This window comes from Tenebrio molitor, chromosome 4 (assembly GCF_963966145.1).
Source record: "Tenebrio molitor chromosome 4, icTenMoli1.1, whole genome shotgun sequence".
Taxonomy (NCBI): Eukaryota; Metazoa; Arthropoda; class Insecta; order Coleoptera; family Tenebrionidae; genus Tenebrio; species Tenebrio molitor.
Genome location: NC_091049.1, coordinates 2,798,801 through 2,812,299, shown reverse-complemented (window position 1 = coordinate 2,812,299; position 13,499 = coordinate 2,798,801). Strand labels below are relative to the sequence as shown.

General features: G+C 37.6%; 4 protein-coding genes across 4 annotated transcripts; all 4 read left to right on the top strand.

Annotated features, from left to right (window-relative positions):
- Positions 1 to 5,694: 5,694 nt before the first annotated feature.
- Positions 5,695 to 6,761, top strand: LOC138129942 (farnesol dehydrogenase-like). The gene is made up of 4 exons (XM_069046282.1): positions 5,695 to 5,868; positions 5,925 to 6,386; positions 6,433 to 6,588; positions 6,642 to 6,761. The coding sequence occupies exons 1-4, from the start codon at positions 5,761 to 5,763 to the stop codon at positions 6,681 to 6,683; spliced, it is 768 nt and encodes a 255-aa protein (XP_068902383.1). The 5' UTR covers positions 5,695 to 5,760; the 3' UTR covers positions 6,684 to 6,761.
- A 659-nt stretch (positions 6,762 to 7,420) lies between these two features.
- On the top strand, positions 7,421 to 8,542 carry LOC138129945 (farnesol dehydrogenase-like). The gene is made up of 4 exons (XM_069046286.1): positions 7,421 to 7,597; positions 7,648 to 8,109; positions 8,156 to 8,311; positions 8,357 to 8,542. The coding sequence occupies exons 1-4, from the start codon at positions 7,490 to 7,492 to the stop codon at positions 8,396 to 8,398; spliced, it is 768 nt and encodes a 255-aa protein (XP_068902387.1). The 5' UTR covers positions 7,421 to 7,489; the 3' UTR covers positions 8,399 to 8,542.
- A 356-nt stretch (positions 8,543 to 8,898) lies between these two features.
- Positions 8,899 to 9,514, top strand: LOC138128202 (farnesol dehydrogenase-like). Its single transcript, XM_069044391.1, has 2 exons — positions 8,899 to 9,010; positions 9,102 to 9,514. The coding sequence occupies exons 1-2, from the start codon at positions 8,899 to 8,901 to the stop codon at positions 9,512 to 9,514; spliced, it is 525 nt and encodes a 174-aa protein (XP_068900492.1).
- A 2,403-nt stretch (positions 9,515 to 11,917) lies between these two features.
- LOC138129944 (farnesol dehydrogenase-like) lies at positions 11,918 to 13,287 on the top strand. The gene is made up of 4 exons (XM_069046285.1): positions 11,918 to 12,395; positions 12,452 to 12,913; positions 12,960 to 13,115; positions 13,169 to 13,287. The coding sequence occupies exons 1-4, from the start codon at positions 12,288 to 12,290 to the stop codon at positions 13,208 to 13,210; spliced, it is 768 nt and encodes a 255-aa protein (XP_068902386.1). The 5' UTR covers positions 11,918 to 12,287; the 3' UTR covers positions 13,211 to 13,287.
- Positions 13,288 to 13,499: the final 212 nt, after the last annotated feature.

The following is a 13,499-nucleotide window of genomic DNA, read 5'->3' as shown; positions in this document are numbered from 1 at the left end:
TTCCGATCTTTGAAAATATCCCAATTTAACTATTATAAAAAAAAATAAGCACAAATATAATTTCAAGATTATTTATTAAAGAAATCATAATGAGTCGCTTTTTGTGCCGGTGAGTGTATTTCCCACTATGAGCGTCAATTTTTAACCTATAAAGGTTTTAGTATTTTGTATTCATGACATAAAAAAAAAAATTATATAAAAATTTGTATAGTAGGTTGCCTCGTTGCCATTTAAAACAATAGTTTGAATTTTTTCCCCTGCAAAAGTTACTTGGATTCTATTCGAACAATCAAAATTTCTGGGTTCATTTTACGTCACGAGTTACTTTTATTATACAAATTAATCAGTTATACCAACATTGGGGCACAAAGCGTTTACCGCCATCTATTATCCTGGTGACGGTGCAAAATCACAGCCTGCTGGATGAGTACCTTTCCTTTGATTTTTTATCATTGTAAATTTTCACAACAAATTAAAACGCCAGCAATACTTTCGATATTTTATTTTCAACCGTTTTTGATACAGTTTTGCTTTATTTTTATAATTTATTTAAAATGAATTATAAATATTATTCCTAACTGCTCTTTGTATCCTACCACTTAAAATTAAATTTTACGTCTTTATGTAAATAAATGTGGTTAAATTAATTATTTTACCAATTAAGTGAACGAAAAAATTAACATTAGGTTCTTATGTTTGAATTACCGTTGAAATTTTGCTTTTAATATTATCAGCCGAAGTTATGTTACACAATATAATTTTGAAAATATTATGAATCTTATTAACATTTTTTACAAATTCTAAAAAACTCACACTGGCCACTTTCTGCTAAATTTTTGTATAAATCCAAAAATCCTTCCAATGTTTTCATTCAATTTTTTTTTTATGGAAAGAGGTGCTGTTTTTTTAATCCAAAAATGTTTCCAAAGTAGGTACAGTTGGTTGCAAGAAAAACGGAAACTGTCAGAATAAAATTGACACGTTTTAACAATGTTTCCATACCTACAGTCCATTCCATTTAAGTATGCAGTGTAGAATAGCATAGGGACTATTTTTCAGTCGTTGATTGGTCAAAATGAGAGAAAAGTTTACACTAGGCAATGTTCAATTTTTGATACTACTGTCAAATTTTGAAATTTGATAGATTTTTTGATTTATTAGTGTCAAACTTATCGAGTTTTTGTATCAAACGAATCTACGACATTTGAGCACGCGACAAATGAGCGCGCGACAAAAGAGAGCCGCAATATGAGCGCAGCCACAAAAGAGCGCAGCGACAAAAGAGCGCAGCGACAAAAGAGCGCCGCGACAAAATAGCGTGAGACAAATAAACACTGTGACAAGACTGGAATTTTCGAGTTTTTTCTGGCTAGACAGCCTCAGGGCGTCCTCCTAGATCGTGTCCCACCATTCAAACCTTGTGCAAATGCCTTTTTTTTCTCTCTTGTTGTGTTTCAAGGTCGCGTCAAGGTCGCGCCAAGTCTTAGTACATATAACTAAAGGGTAAGGAAAATTTTCATTCGTGTCCCACCATTTAAACCTTGTGCAAATGCCTTTTTTTTCTCTCTTGTTGTGTTTCAAGGTCGCGTCAAGGTCGTGCCAAGTCTTAGTATAACTAAAGGGTAAGGAAAATCTTCATTTGCACGAGGTTTGACTTCTTCAAAACCTTCAATATGGAAATTAATTATTGCCTTAAGAAAGGCAAAGGCAAAGGCAACCTGTATTTACCTTCTTTTGTGGTCACGCTCTTTTGTCGCCGCGCTCTTATGTCGTCGCGCTCTTATGTCGCCGCGCTTTTATGTCGCCGCGCTCCCTGTATTTACCTTCTTTTGTGGTCACGCTCTTTTGTCGCCGCGCTCTTATGTCGTCGCGCTCTTATGTCGCCGCGCTTTTATGTCGCCGCGCTTTTATGTCGCCGCGCTCTTATGTCGCACGCTCTTTTGTCGCGCGCTCTTTTTGCGGCGCGCTTTTGTCGCGATACCGCTTAGAATTAACGTCAAAATTCAATGACATTTTTTAAAATTATTTGATAGGTATTGTCAAGTAGACAATTAATTGACAGATGTACAAAATCAAATTTACATTAGAAAAGTTTTCGTTTCCCGATTTTTTTGCAACCAACTGTACCTACATATTGTGATTTTTTGTAAACTCCACCAGCAAGAGTTTCTCGCAACGTGGACGAAGTGCCCCTCCCTTCAAATGATATTGGGATGAGTTTTGGTATTGATTAGTGTAAAACGCAATCAATATGTCGCAGTCATTACGAAAATTTAGAATATAACGGACCTTCTAATAAATTTATATTTAGAGCAACCTATGGAAATTCAATTGTTTGCAATATTTTTCCAGCGTAGAAAATGACACAAGAAACTTCTGACATTTAACGAAATAAAATTAGGTTAGAAAATATTTTTAATTTTTATAGTGCATTCTCCCTATTCTTCCTCCACGGAATATGACAATATGAAATTGGGAAAAAGCTTACTATGAAGCCTGTGTAACTCCGAAGAATAATTGGTTACCTACAAAAATTATCTTTACACTGTTAACAGAATTAGAATGTCGCCTACGCCTACTCTAAATATAAATTTATTTGAAGGCCCGATATAACTCAAGAAGGAGAAATCATTAAAAATTGAAATAAAGGAAAATTTTATAAATATTTTGGTATTAATCAATCAAATCATATTCAACACTCAATTATAAAGAAAATTTAGAAAAGCAACTTTACTTATTTAATAATTAAATCTCTTTTAAAATCAAAATTAAACGGTAATAATTTAATTAAAGCAGTTAATACATATGCTGTTACATTGCTGACCTATTCTTTTGGTGTTATAAAATGGTCCAATAGTATATTGAAAGACAAGTTTCATAAGACCAGTCTTGAAGCACGAATTCAAGATTAAAAAACGAGTGGCGGAGCCACAAGTTATTTTAAAGAATTAGTGCTTCGAGGTCTTATAAAACGAGTTTTTAAGCCATTTTTAAACAAAAATGTTTACTTTCCTCGGTTTAGGAATTTTTGTGGCGGTTGGTAATGTCTTAATTTTAAAAGTGAAAATTTGATCAAGTCTTCAAAGTCGCCTTTTGTTTTATGCAAATTCTGTCACAAAACAATAATATGGAAATTGCCGTGAAATTGCCAAAAATACGGTCGCAAATTTGTTGCCTGATAAATCCTGATAAATAATTCTTTGCACATTTTATAATTTAAACTGACACGCATGACGGATCAAGCTTTGCCAACCTAAAAATTTTCGTAAAATGTTCCGTGAAATAATGGCTATAAGGACATCCCAGATGATGACGTCGCGTTCGTTAATTTGTCTATTAGAGAATCAAAATGGAAGCAAATTACAAAAAAGTAATTTACAGAATATAAACATTAAAACCAGAATTCTTTTTACCAAATTTAGTAAACATCACCCCAAATCTGCTATGGAAAGATTTAATTTACCACGCGAAAACGGTGGTAGGGGTTTGTTTTTCAAATCTAGAAATACTGCAACACAATCAAATTGCTTCACTTAAAAATTATTTCCTCAATAGAGCTCGTGATAACACCTTTTTTAATGCTTTGGTTACAGCCGATAAAGGTTACACACCTTTAAATTTAAGTGATTATTTTTTCATGTTTATAACTTCCAATAGTTCATCAGCATTTTGGATCACATGTTCAAATCTGTCCAATTGTATCATTATTATAGTGAGAATAATCTAAGTACATTATCCAAGTGAAAATAATTATAGTTCGTATTTTGTTTCAATTTTTCTTTAGTGACAACGTATTTTTCAATTTGACAGTAAGTGTCATCAATTGTTGAACATGAACGAAGAACGATTCAGTGCGATAATATATTTCTTTTTTGTATTTCTGATTTTGTACTCATGAAAAAATAATCCTACGAATACCCCTCGAGTGTGAGAATCAATTGAAAATAATTCTCCAGATTGTTTCTCAAACTTGTTGCCAGATGACAATAGCCACTCGAGCCCTCCGGGCTCTCGTGTCTATTGCCTGGAAACAAGTTTTCGAAAATCTGTCGAATTATTTTCAATTTATTCTCACTCTCTTGTGATATTATTACAGATAATATAATTTCAGATATTGTTGAGCCAAATATACGAGTACCTGACAATATAGCAAATATAAAACAGAAGTCTTTACATGGGAGATACTTTAAAGAACTGGAACAACCAGAAATTAATATTCAGGCTTCTCATGCATGGCTTAAGAAGTCAAATGTTCACCCTGAGACGGTGGGTTTTATATTTGCAATAAAAGACCGTGTTATAAATACAAAAAATTAGAAAAAAAAACACATATGCGGTTTGCAATCGATAATTGATAAATGTAGGATTTGCGGAACTGAAGGGGAAACAATTAAACACATCATTTCTTCCTGTACCGTTTTGGCTAAAATCGAATATAAGAAACGTCATGATATATTCGCAAAAATTATACACATGAATTTAGCTGTTAAATTCAATTTATTAAAGGATACACAACCACAATATAGTTATAAACCACAAAGTTGTTTGGAAAATGACAATTACAAATTATATTTTGATCGAACAGTTTTAACTGACATTCATATTAAGCATAACAGACCAGACACTATTATTTTAAATAAACAACAAAAGCAAGCATATCTTTTAGATATAGCTGTTCCAAATTCACACAATATAACACAGACATATAATACAAAAATTAATACATATTTAGAGCTCTCCGTTGCTATGAGAAATCTTTGGTTTAGAATTATATTATTATAATTTCAGCAACAGGAATAGTACCGCAATCTCTTTTTAAAAATTTAAAAATTCTGAATTTAGGGAACACATTGGTAGTTGAAAAGGTATATTAGTATACTCATGTCATATCGTGAGGAAGTTCCTTAACATTGACACAGACAGAACATAACATAAAAACACAACAAAGTTAAAATGTGGAGGGGAGACGCCGGTAATTATGTTGATTAGCACTGCACTATTACTTGATAGTAATATCGGTAATAGTGTATGTACTCCGGCAAAATTGCCGTGCCGTTGTGTGGTGGAGAGAAAAATAAGAAGAATAACCAAATGCAAACTCGCTCAAATAAAAAAAAAACATTTCGTCTCAGTGACCTCGATAAGTTATCACTCTTATTGAATAACGACGAACAAACACGTACATTTTATTTACTTCACTTCAAAATTTATAATTAGAAACAGATTTAGAGTGTAAAAAAAATCAATTGATAACAACAAATTTTTTATTGAAAAAATCTAAACACCACTCCCATTCAAATTGTTTGCTTCAATTTTGCATTTCATTCTCTCTTTATGTTCTCTAATACTAGCTAAAATCTCTTCAGTCCTTTTATTTATAAGCAAATCTAGTTTTTCATTACTTTTTTCAGCGCAGAATTCACTAAAACCCACCCCTGTGAGTTCAATCAATACCGCCAGTACCAGTACCTCCAACTATGTCTTCCTTAACGAGTTCATTATGGTTCTAAATACTTTTCTAAGTCTCTAGCCTGATAGACCAATATCTTCCACTACTTACTACCGCTGCAGTACTAACAGCAGTACGACAAATAAATCGATGACTTGAGTTTTTAGGAACAAAATCGATCAAAAAATCAACGATCGTGACACAACAAGCGTTCTGATTTCATGATTATCTGTTATCGGTTCACTGATAACGCATCTTTCGTCTACTATAATGTCAATACTTTCGAAAACACGGTACGACCTACACACACGATGGTTCTCTCGATGGATAGATGGGTGGGCCAAGTAGCCATCGTCACGGGTGCAAGCTCTGGCATTGGTAAAGCCATCGCCGCCTCCCTGGTAGAACAAGGCCTCATAGTAACATCTTCCACGACATAACTCTTTAAAGCTTCTTCATCTTGATTTTATTCCAGGTGGTGGGCATAGCTCGTCGTTCTGAGCTCGTCGAAGAACATTCCAAACAACTGTCTGGAAAGAAGGGGAAACTCCACGCGGTCAAAGCTGACGTCACTAAAGAAGAAGACATATTGAAAGCCTTCGAGTGGACCAGTAAGAAACTAGGACCTGTCCATATCCTCATCAACAACGCCGGTACTCACAAACGCACTACTTTGACAGAAGGCAGCACCGAAGATTGGAAGGCCACCTTGGATCTGAACGTCTTGGGTTTATGCATTGCCACCAGAGAAGCTGTCAAGGTCATGAAAGCCAACAACATCAACGGCCACATAATCCACATCAACAGCGTTGCGGGACACACAGTACCCAACGTACCCCATCTGAACGTGTACCCGGCTGCGAAGTTCGCTGTTACGGCCTTGACAGAAACACTGAGGCAAGAACTAACACATCTCGGTAGCAAAATCAAGGTCACGGTAAGTCTCAATCATTTGGAGGGACTTCTCTAAGTTTAGATTGCAGAGTGTCAGTCCCGGATTCGTGGAAAGCGAGTTGACCACTCAGCGCAAGACTCATACTCCTGAGGTCAAAGCTATGCTAGCACAGATGCCCATTTTAAAGGGTGAAGATATCGCAGATTGTGTCGTCTATGCCTTGTCAACCCCAGAACATGTCCAAGTAAGTCTAGGTGGGCGTTTTTTGTCATTTTTTAATTTATTTTCAATTTGTAGATCCACGAGCTCACAATCAAACCAGTCGGAGAAAAAGTGTAAAAAGCTTAAGTTTCTCAATTGTTTAATTACTTGTCAAGCTTCTTTGCCCGTTAATATAACAAAATTGAGTTTGTGAAAGTGATTTTTTTTTAAATCTGATAAAACGCAGTTGGTGCGGCGGCTATTCAGAGATGGCGCCAATGACAACGTCTCACTAAGGTTCTCGATTATAAAAGGTAACGACAATATTTTCATCTCACTTAATTTGGAGTCTATGCAAGTTAATCTGTTTGACACGATACAAACATCCCGTAAAATTGTGAATACTTCTGTCTTTGTCACACTCACGGCATTTGTCGATAATGTCCTCTCTTTTAATTTGGAGCCTCAATCATCGAGAACCTTACGTCTCACTAGATTCTCAATTCAATTTGTGGATAAAAACACAACTAAGAGTTTCTTTGACTCGTCACGGAACGTAAGTATTACATTATTATTGGGTGAGCAAGACTAGTTAATGTATAAGTATCGAGAAAAAAAAATTGCGAGACTTTTACTCATTCCATTATGATTATGAATGACCAACTAAGTAATAAAGAAAACGGAAATACAGAATGATCACAAGCGGTCAAGGTCGACGAACAATAAGCTGGAACGAGATAATGGAGTCAAATGTCACCAATTACGTCGTCGAAAAACTGTTACTTTAAAAATAAATGTAGGTACCACAATATCATTTATTTGCAAGTAGTTATGACGCAGCAATAATTTTTGCATCGTCATCATTTATCTCTCCACCAATAAACGAATCTCTCATCTAGTTTATTCTCAGTACTGTTACAAACACGGTACGACCCACACACACGATGGTTCTCTCGATGGACAGATGGGTAGGCAAAGTTGCCATAGTGACAGGTGCCAGTTCAGGAATCGGCAAAGCCATCGCCGCCTCTCTAGTCGAACACGGCTTGATCGTAAGTCCACCCCTACGATTCCACCCTTCACCCAACTCGACTCTTTCTAGGTGGTGGGTACTGCCCGTCGCTCTGAACTCGTCGAAGAACATTCCAAGCAACTATCCGGAAAGAAAGGGAAGCTCCACGGGATCAAAGCCGACTTCACTAAAGAAGAAGACATCTTGAAGACCTTCGCCTGGACCACAAAGAACTTGGGACCGGTTCACATTCTCGTCAACAACGCCGGTACTACTAAACCCACCAACTTGACAGAAGGTAAAACCGAAGACTGGAAGGCCGTTCTGGATCTGAACGTCTTGGGTTTGTGCATTGCCACCAGAGAAGCCGTCAAGGTCATGAAAGCCAACAACATCAAGGGTCACATCGTCCACATCAACAGTGTCTTGGGACACAATGTATTCAGCGGTGCACACGTGAATGTGTACCCAGCCTCCAAGTACGCTGTTACAGCCTTGACGGAGACCCTGAGGCAAGAACTGAATCATCTGAGTAGCAAAATCAAGATCACGGTAAGTGCTAGTGTTCTGATGGGACTCCTCTAGATCTAGATTTCAGAGCGTCAGTCCCGGATTGGTTGAGAGCGAGTTGACCACTCTGAATAAGACTCAGAGTCCTGAGAGGAAGGCTATGTTGGAAAAGATGCCCATTCTGAAAAGTGAAGACATCGCAGATGGCGTTGTCTACGCCCTGTCAACCCCGGAACACGTCCAGGTGAGTGAAATGTTTGCAAAATCTTGGCTTATTTGGAATTTGTAGATCCACGAGCTCACAATCAAACCAGTTGGAGAAATTAATTAGAAGCAACGACTGTTCAATCAGAGATGGCGCCAGTACCAACCTCCTACTAGATTTAAATGACCATTTCTGAATAAAAGTGTGTACATTCTATACAAAACTTGTTACAAAAAGCTACAAATAAAATAAACGTAACAAAAATCGCAATCACTTAAAAATAAACAAACACAATTCTTATCACATGACCTTGATAAGTTATCATTCATATTATATAACTATTAACTACAAACAAGTATGCATTACATGATTCACTTCATAATCTCTATTTTGAAACAGATTTAGAGATGGGGTCGGTGTCAAAATAGATAACAATTAATTTTCTAGTTAGAAGATTTAGACACCACGTCTGGTTCTTCTTCAATTAACACGTTTTGCCTCTATTAACGTACTTTACTTCAGTAATGTGCTTATCTCACTATACTAATTGAAGACTATCAGTAACCTTGAGAGAGTGATAAAAATACACCACACTGTGCGCATTCTATAGTACATCTCAGTTCACGATGGTGCTGTCCATGAACCGGTGGGCGGGTAAAGTGGCGGTGGTGACCGGTGCCAGCTCCGGCATCGGCGCCGCCATCGCCGACACCCTCGTCGAACACGGTCCGATCCTAAGTACCCCCTCGAGAACGCTTCGCCATGGTTTAGGTCGCGGGAGTTGCCCGTCGAGTCGAACTCATCGAGCAACGTTCCCGACAACTTTCAGGCAAGAAGGGCAAACTCCACGCCGTCAAAGCCGACATCACCAGAGAAGAAGACATCTTGAAAGCCTTCAGATGGATCGCAGACAATTTAGGACCTGTCCACGTCTTAGTCAACAACGCCGGCTACATGAAAGAGGGATTGTTGACAGAAGGTGACACTCAAAAGTGGAAGAAAGAGTTCGACGTGAACGTCTTGGCGCTGTGCATCGCCACAAGGGAGGCGATCGGAGTGATGCGGACCAACGATATTCAAGGTCACGTCATACACATCAACAGTACCGCGGGACACGCGGCCCCCAAAGCGCCAAAATTGAATGTGTATTCCGCGACCAAGTACGCGGTGACGGCGCTCACTGAGACGCTGAGGCAAGAGTTGAACACGCTCCAAAGCAAAATTAAAGTTACGGTAACGTAGTGGGTGGGAATTTTGCATAAGAACTGAATAGTGGGTTGCAGAGTGGACTCTTCCTTTATACGAACTTGATTTTATTTGTAGATATTTAGAAATTTAAAAAAAAAACAATTCTAAAAAAACGTTCGAGAAGCTATCAATTCATTTCCTGCCGGTTCTTCACCAGGTTTAGATGGCATGAGACCACAATACTTGAAAGATATCATATCTTTGTCAGCGGGTGAAGCAGGTCAGAGGGCACTAAGAGCTTTAACCAAACTGTGCAATTTTTTATTATCTGGGCAACTTCCTTCAGAAATCTGCCATTTATTGTATGGTGCGTCTTTATGCGCCCTTAACAAGAAAGATGGAGGACTTAGACCGATCGCTATCGGAAACTGTTTGCGAAGATTGACCTCAAAGCTAGCCTGTTTTCAAAGTCGAAATATTGTAAATTCGTATTTATCTCCACACCAACTCGGAGTTGCAACTAAACTAGGATGTGAAGCAGCAATTCATACCACACGAACCTTTGTTAATAACGATCAAAACCGTGGCAAAGTTCTTCTTAAATTAGATTTCAAAAATGCCTTTAACTCAGTCGAACGGGATTGTATTCTGAAAGAAGTCCAATGTCATACCCCACTTCTGTACCCTTATCTTTATCAATGCTATAGAAATCCTTCAACTTTATTTTTCGGTAATCATTTAATTTCTTCTTCTGTTGGAGCCCAGCAAGGAGATCCCTGCGGTCCCATGATTTTTAGTCTTGCCATTCAACCAATTATTTTATCTTTGGATTCTCAAATGAATATATGGTATTTAGATGATGGAACCTTAGCTGATTACCCGGAAGTAGTTTTATCAGACTTTAAGAAAGTTATCAATTTATCTCAGGAAATTGGCCTTGAATTAAACTTTAACAAATGCGAGATCTTTTGCTGTTCTGGAGACACAGATTTAAAAGTCATAAAGGAATTTCAAAATTTAGCACCAGGCATTAAAATCTGTGACCGAGAAAGTTTATCTCTTTTAGGCTCTCCAATCTTTGACCAAGGTTTCAAAAACACCGTCGAAAAAACTATAATTACTGTTGAAAATCTTTTAAACAAAGCTGAACTCCTTAACAGACACGTGGCTTATACTTTAATCAAAAACTGTCTTTTTATACCAAAATTTAATTTTTTATTAAGAACAACTCCATTATGGAAATTTTCTAATTATGTTAATTCAATTGATTCTTCTTTAAAGTCTTGTTTAGAGAGAATACTTAATTTACGTTTAACTGATTTACAATGGCGTCAGTCCACTTTACCGATTAGATTTGGTGGTCTGGGAATTCGTCGCATTTCCGATATTTGCCTCCCTGCTTTCCTATCTTCAATTAATGGGGTTAAAAAGCTTGTTTCATTATTACTAAACTCAAAGGATAATGAGCTTAATATTCACCATTATGATGAAGCTTTAGCAGTCTGGGGTGTAGCAAATGAGAACGAAATACCAACAATCCCACAATTTCAGAAGAATTGGGATAATATTAATATCAAAGGAATAATTGCCAATGACTTAATCTTTAATTCACCTAGAGACTTGGCTCGTTTTAAAGCTTTGCAATGCAGAGAATCAGGATCTTGGTTACATGCAATACCTTCTCCTAATATTGGTACTCTTTTAGATAACACTTCCTTCCAAGTCTGTATTGGTTTAAGATTGGGTTGTAATCTTTGTACACCTCATATTTGCAAATGCAATGCGAAAGTTGACGAAATTGGCACCCACGGTCTAAGTTGTTTCAAAAGCAGTGGTAGATTTTCAAGACACACTGAAATTAATTCCATTATCAACCGGTCTTTAACTTCAATTCATGTGAATTCAACTTTAGAACCAAACGGACTGTCTCGGGATGACGGAAAACGCCCAGATGGGATGACTTTAGTACCGTGGATTAAAGGTCAACCTTTGGTTTGGGACGTTACTGTTGTAGATACACTTGCAGACAGTTACGTATTGAAATCATCTGAAGTCTCAGGTTCTGCCGCTGAAATGGCTTGCAAACGCAAACATAGCAAATATAGTTCAATCATTTCGTCAAACTACGTGTTTAAAGGTTTAGCATTTGAAACCTTAGGCCCTTGGTGCAAAGAAGCCATCGATTTTATTAATGTCATCGGAAACCGACTTATCGCGGAATCAGGCGATTCAAAATCAAAGAAATTCCTTTTCGAGAGGATTTCCCTTGCCATTCAACGTGGAAACGCTGCAAGCATTCGGGGCACTTTTCCAGATTCCGCAATATTATCGGAAATTTTTGTATTATAAAACAAAAATGTTTATGTAATTATGTTATTAATATATCCTATTCAATTCTAATTTTGGATTTCATATCACAACTGCTCTTCTTGTCTTCTGGTTCTAGGTAATATTTCCTCAGTCTCTTTATTTACAAGCAAATCTGGTTTTTCCAGCGCAGAATTCACTAAAAACTCGTCCCTGTGAATTCAATCAGTACTACTAGTACCTCCCACTAATCTTTAACGACTTCAACGAGTTCATTGTGGCTCTAAATATGTTACAAGCGGTCTCTAGCCTGACGTGCTTTACCGAAACCCAATGTCTTCAACTACTACCGCAGCAGTACTAAAAGCAGTACGACAAATAAATTGATTACTTGAATCGTGACATAACAAGTCTTCTGATTTCATCATTATCTGTTATCCGTTCACTTATGACCTATAATGTATCTTTCGTCTAGTGTTATGTCAGTACTTTCGAAAACACGGTACGACCTGCACACACCATGGTTCTCTCGATGGACAGATGGGTGGACAAAGTAGCCATTGTCACGGGTGCCAGTTCTGGAATTGGTAAAGCCATCGCCGCCTCCCTGGTAGAACAAGGCCTCATAGTAACATCTTCCACGCCATAACTCTTTAAAGCTTCTTCATCTCGATTTTTTTCCAGGTGGTGGGCATAGCTCGTCGTTCTGAGCTCGTCGAAGAACATTCCAAACAACTGTCTGGAAAGAAAGGGAAACTCCACGCAGTCAAGGCTGACGTCACTAAAGAAGAAGACATCTTGAAGGCCTTCGAGTGGACCAGTACGAATATAGGACCTGTCCATATCCTTATCAACAACGCCGGTACTCACAAACGCACTACTTTGACAGAAGGCAAAACCGAAGATTGGAAGGCCACCTTGGATCTGAACGTCTTGGGCTTGTGCATTGCCACCAGAGAAGCTGTCAAGATCATGAAAGCCAACAACATCAACGGCCACATCGTCCACATCAACAGCATTGCGGGACACACAGTACCCAACGTACCCCAACTAAACGTGTACCCGGCTTCGAAGTTCGCTGTTACGGCCTTGACAGAAACACTGAGGCAAGAACTAACACATCTCGGTAGCAAAATCAAGGTCACGGTAAGTCTCAATCATTTGGAGGGACTTCTCTAAGTTTAAATTGCAGAGTGTCAGTCCCGGATTCGTGGAAAGCGAGTTGACCACTCTAAGTAAGAGTCAGACTCCTGAGGACGAAGCTAGGCTAGCACAGATGCCCATTTTGAAGGGTGAAGATATCGCAGATGGCGTCATCTATGCGTTGTCAACTCCGGAACATGTCCAAGTACGTCTAGTTGGGCGATTTTTCCAAATATTTTATTTATTTTCGATTTGTAGATCAACGAGCTCACAATCAAGCCAGTCGGAGAGAAAATGTAAAAAGCTTAAGTCATGCTATTGTACAATTCTTTGTTGAAGTACTTTGTCTGTTAATATAACTATATTCAGTTTTCCAATGATTTTTTATTGAAATCAAGGAGAACGCATTGACAACATCTCAGTAGATTATCAATTGTCTTTGTAGATAAAAAACAACTAAGAATTTTCTTGATTCGTCACGGAATGTTGATACTACATTATTTAGGAATTTGTTATCGTACAACCAATCACAGGTCCTTTGTTGCTATTAGGAGTTAAAGAATAATTATTCACTTAAAAAATTGGAAAA

Excerpts from the sequence above, each read along its gene's own strand:
- LOC138129942 (XM_069046282.1), top strand. The coding sequence starts at position 5,761 with ATGGTTCTCTCGATGGATAGATGGGTGGGCCAAGTAGCCATCGTCACG. Across the intron at positions 5,869-5,924 it reads TGGTAGAACAAGGCCTCATA|GTGGTGGGCATAGCTCGTCG; the intron begins GTAACATCTTCC and ends ATTTTATTCCAG. Across the intron at positions 6,387-6,432 it reads GTAGCAAAATCAAGGTCACG|AGTGTCAGTCCCGGATTCGT; the intron begins GTAAGTCTCAAT and ends TTTAGATTGCAG.
- LOC138129945 (XM_069046286.1), top strand. The coding sequence starts at position 7,490 with ATGGTTCTCTCGATGGACAGATGGGTAGGCAAAGTTGCCATAGTGACA. Across the intron at positions 8,110-8,155 it reads GTAGCAAAATCAAGATCACG|AGCGTCAGTCCCGGATTGGT; the intron begins GTAAGTGCTAGT and ends TCTAGATTTCAG. Across the intron at positions 8,312-8,356 it reads CAACCCCGGAACACGTCCAG|ATCCACGAGCTCACAATCAA; the intron begins GTGAGTGAAATG and ends TGGAATTTGTAG.
- LOC138128202 (XM_069044391.1), top strand. The coding sequence starts at position 8,899 with ATGGTGCTGTCCATGAACCGGTGGGCGGGTAAAGTGGCGGTGGTGACC. Across the intron at positions 9,011-9,101 it reads CGAACACGGTCCGATCCTAA|GCAAGAAGGGCAAACTCCAC; the intron begins GTACCCCCTCGA and ends GACAACTTTCAG.
- LOC138129944 (XM_069046285.1), top strand. The coding sequence starts at position 12,288 with ATGGTTCTCTCGATGGACAGATGGGTGGACAAAGTAGCCATTGTCACG. Across the intron at positions 12,914-12,959 it reads GTAGCAAAATCAAGGTCACG|AGTGTCAGTCCCGGATTCGT; the intron begins GTAAGTCTCAAT and ends TTTAAATTGCAG. Across the intron at positions 13,116-13,168 it reads CAACTCCGGAACATGTCCAA|ATCAACGAGCTCACAATCAA; the intron begins GTACGTCTAGTT and ends TTCGATTTGTAG.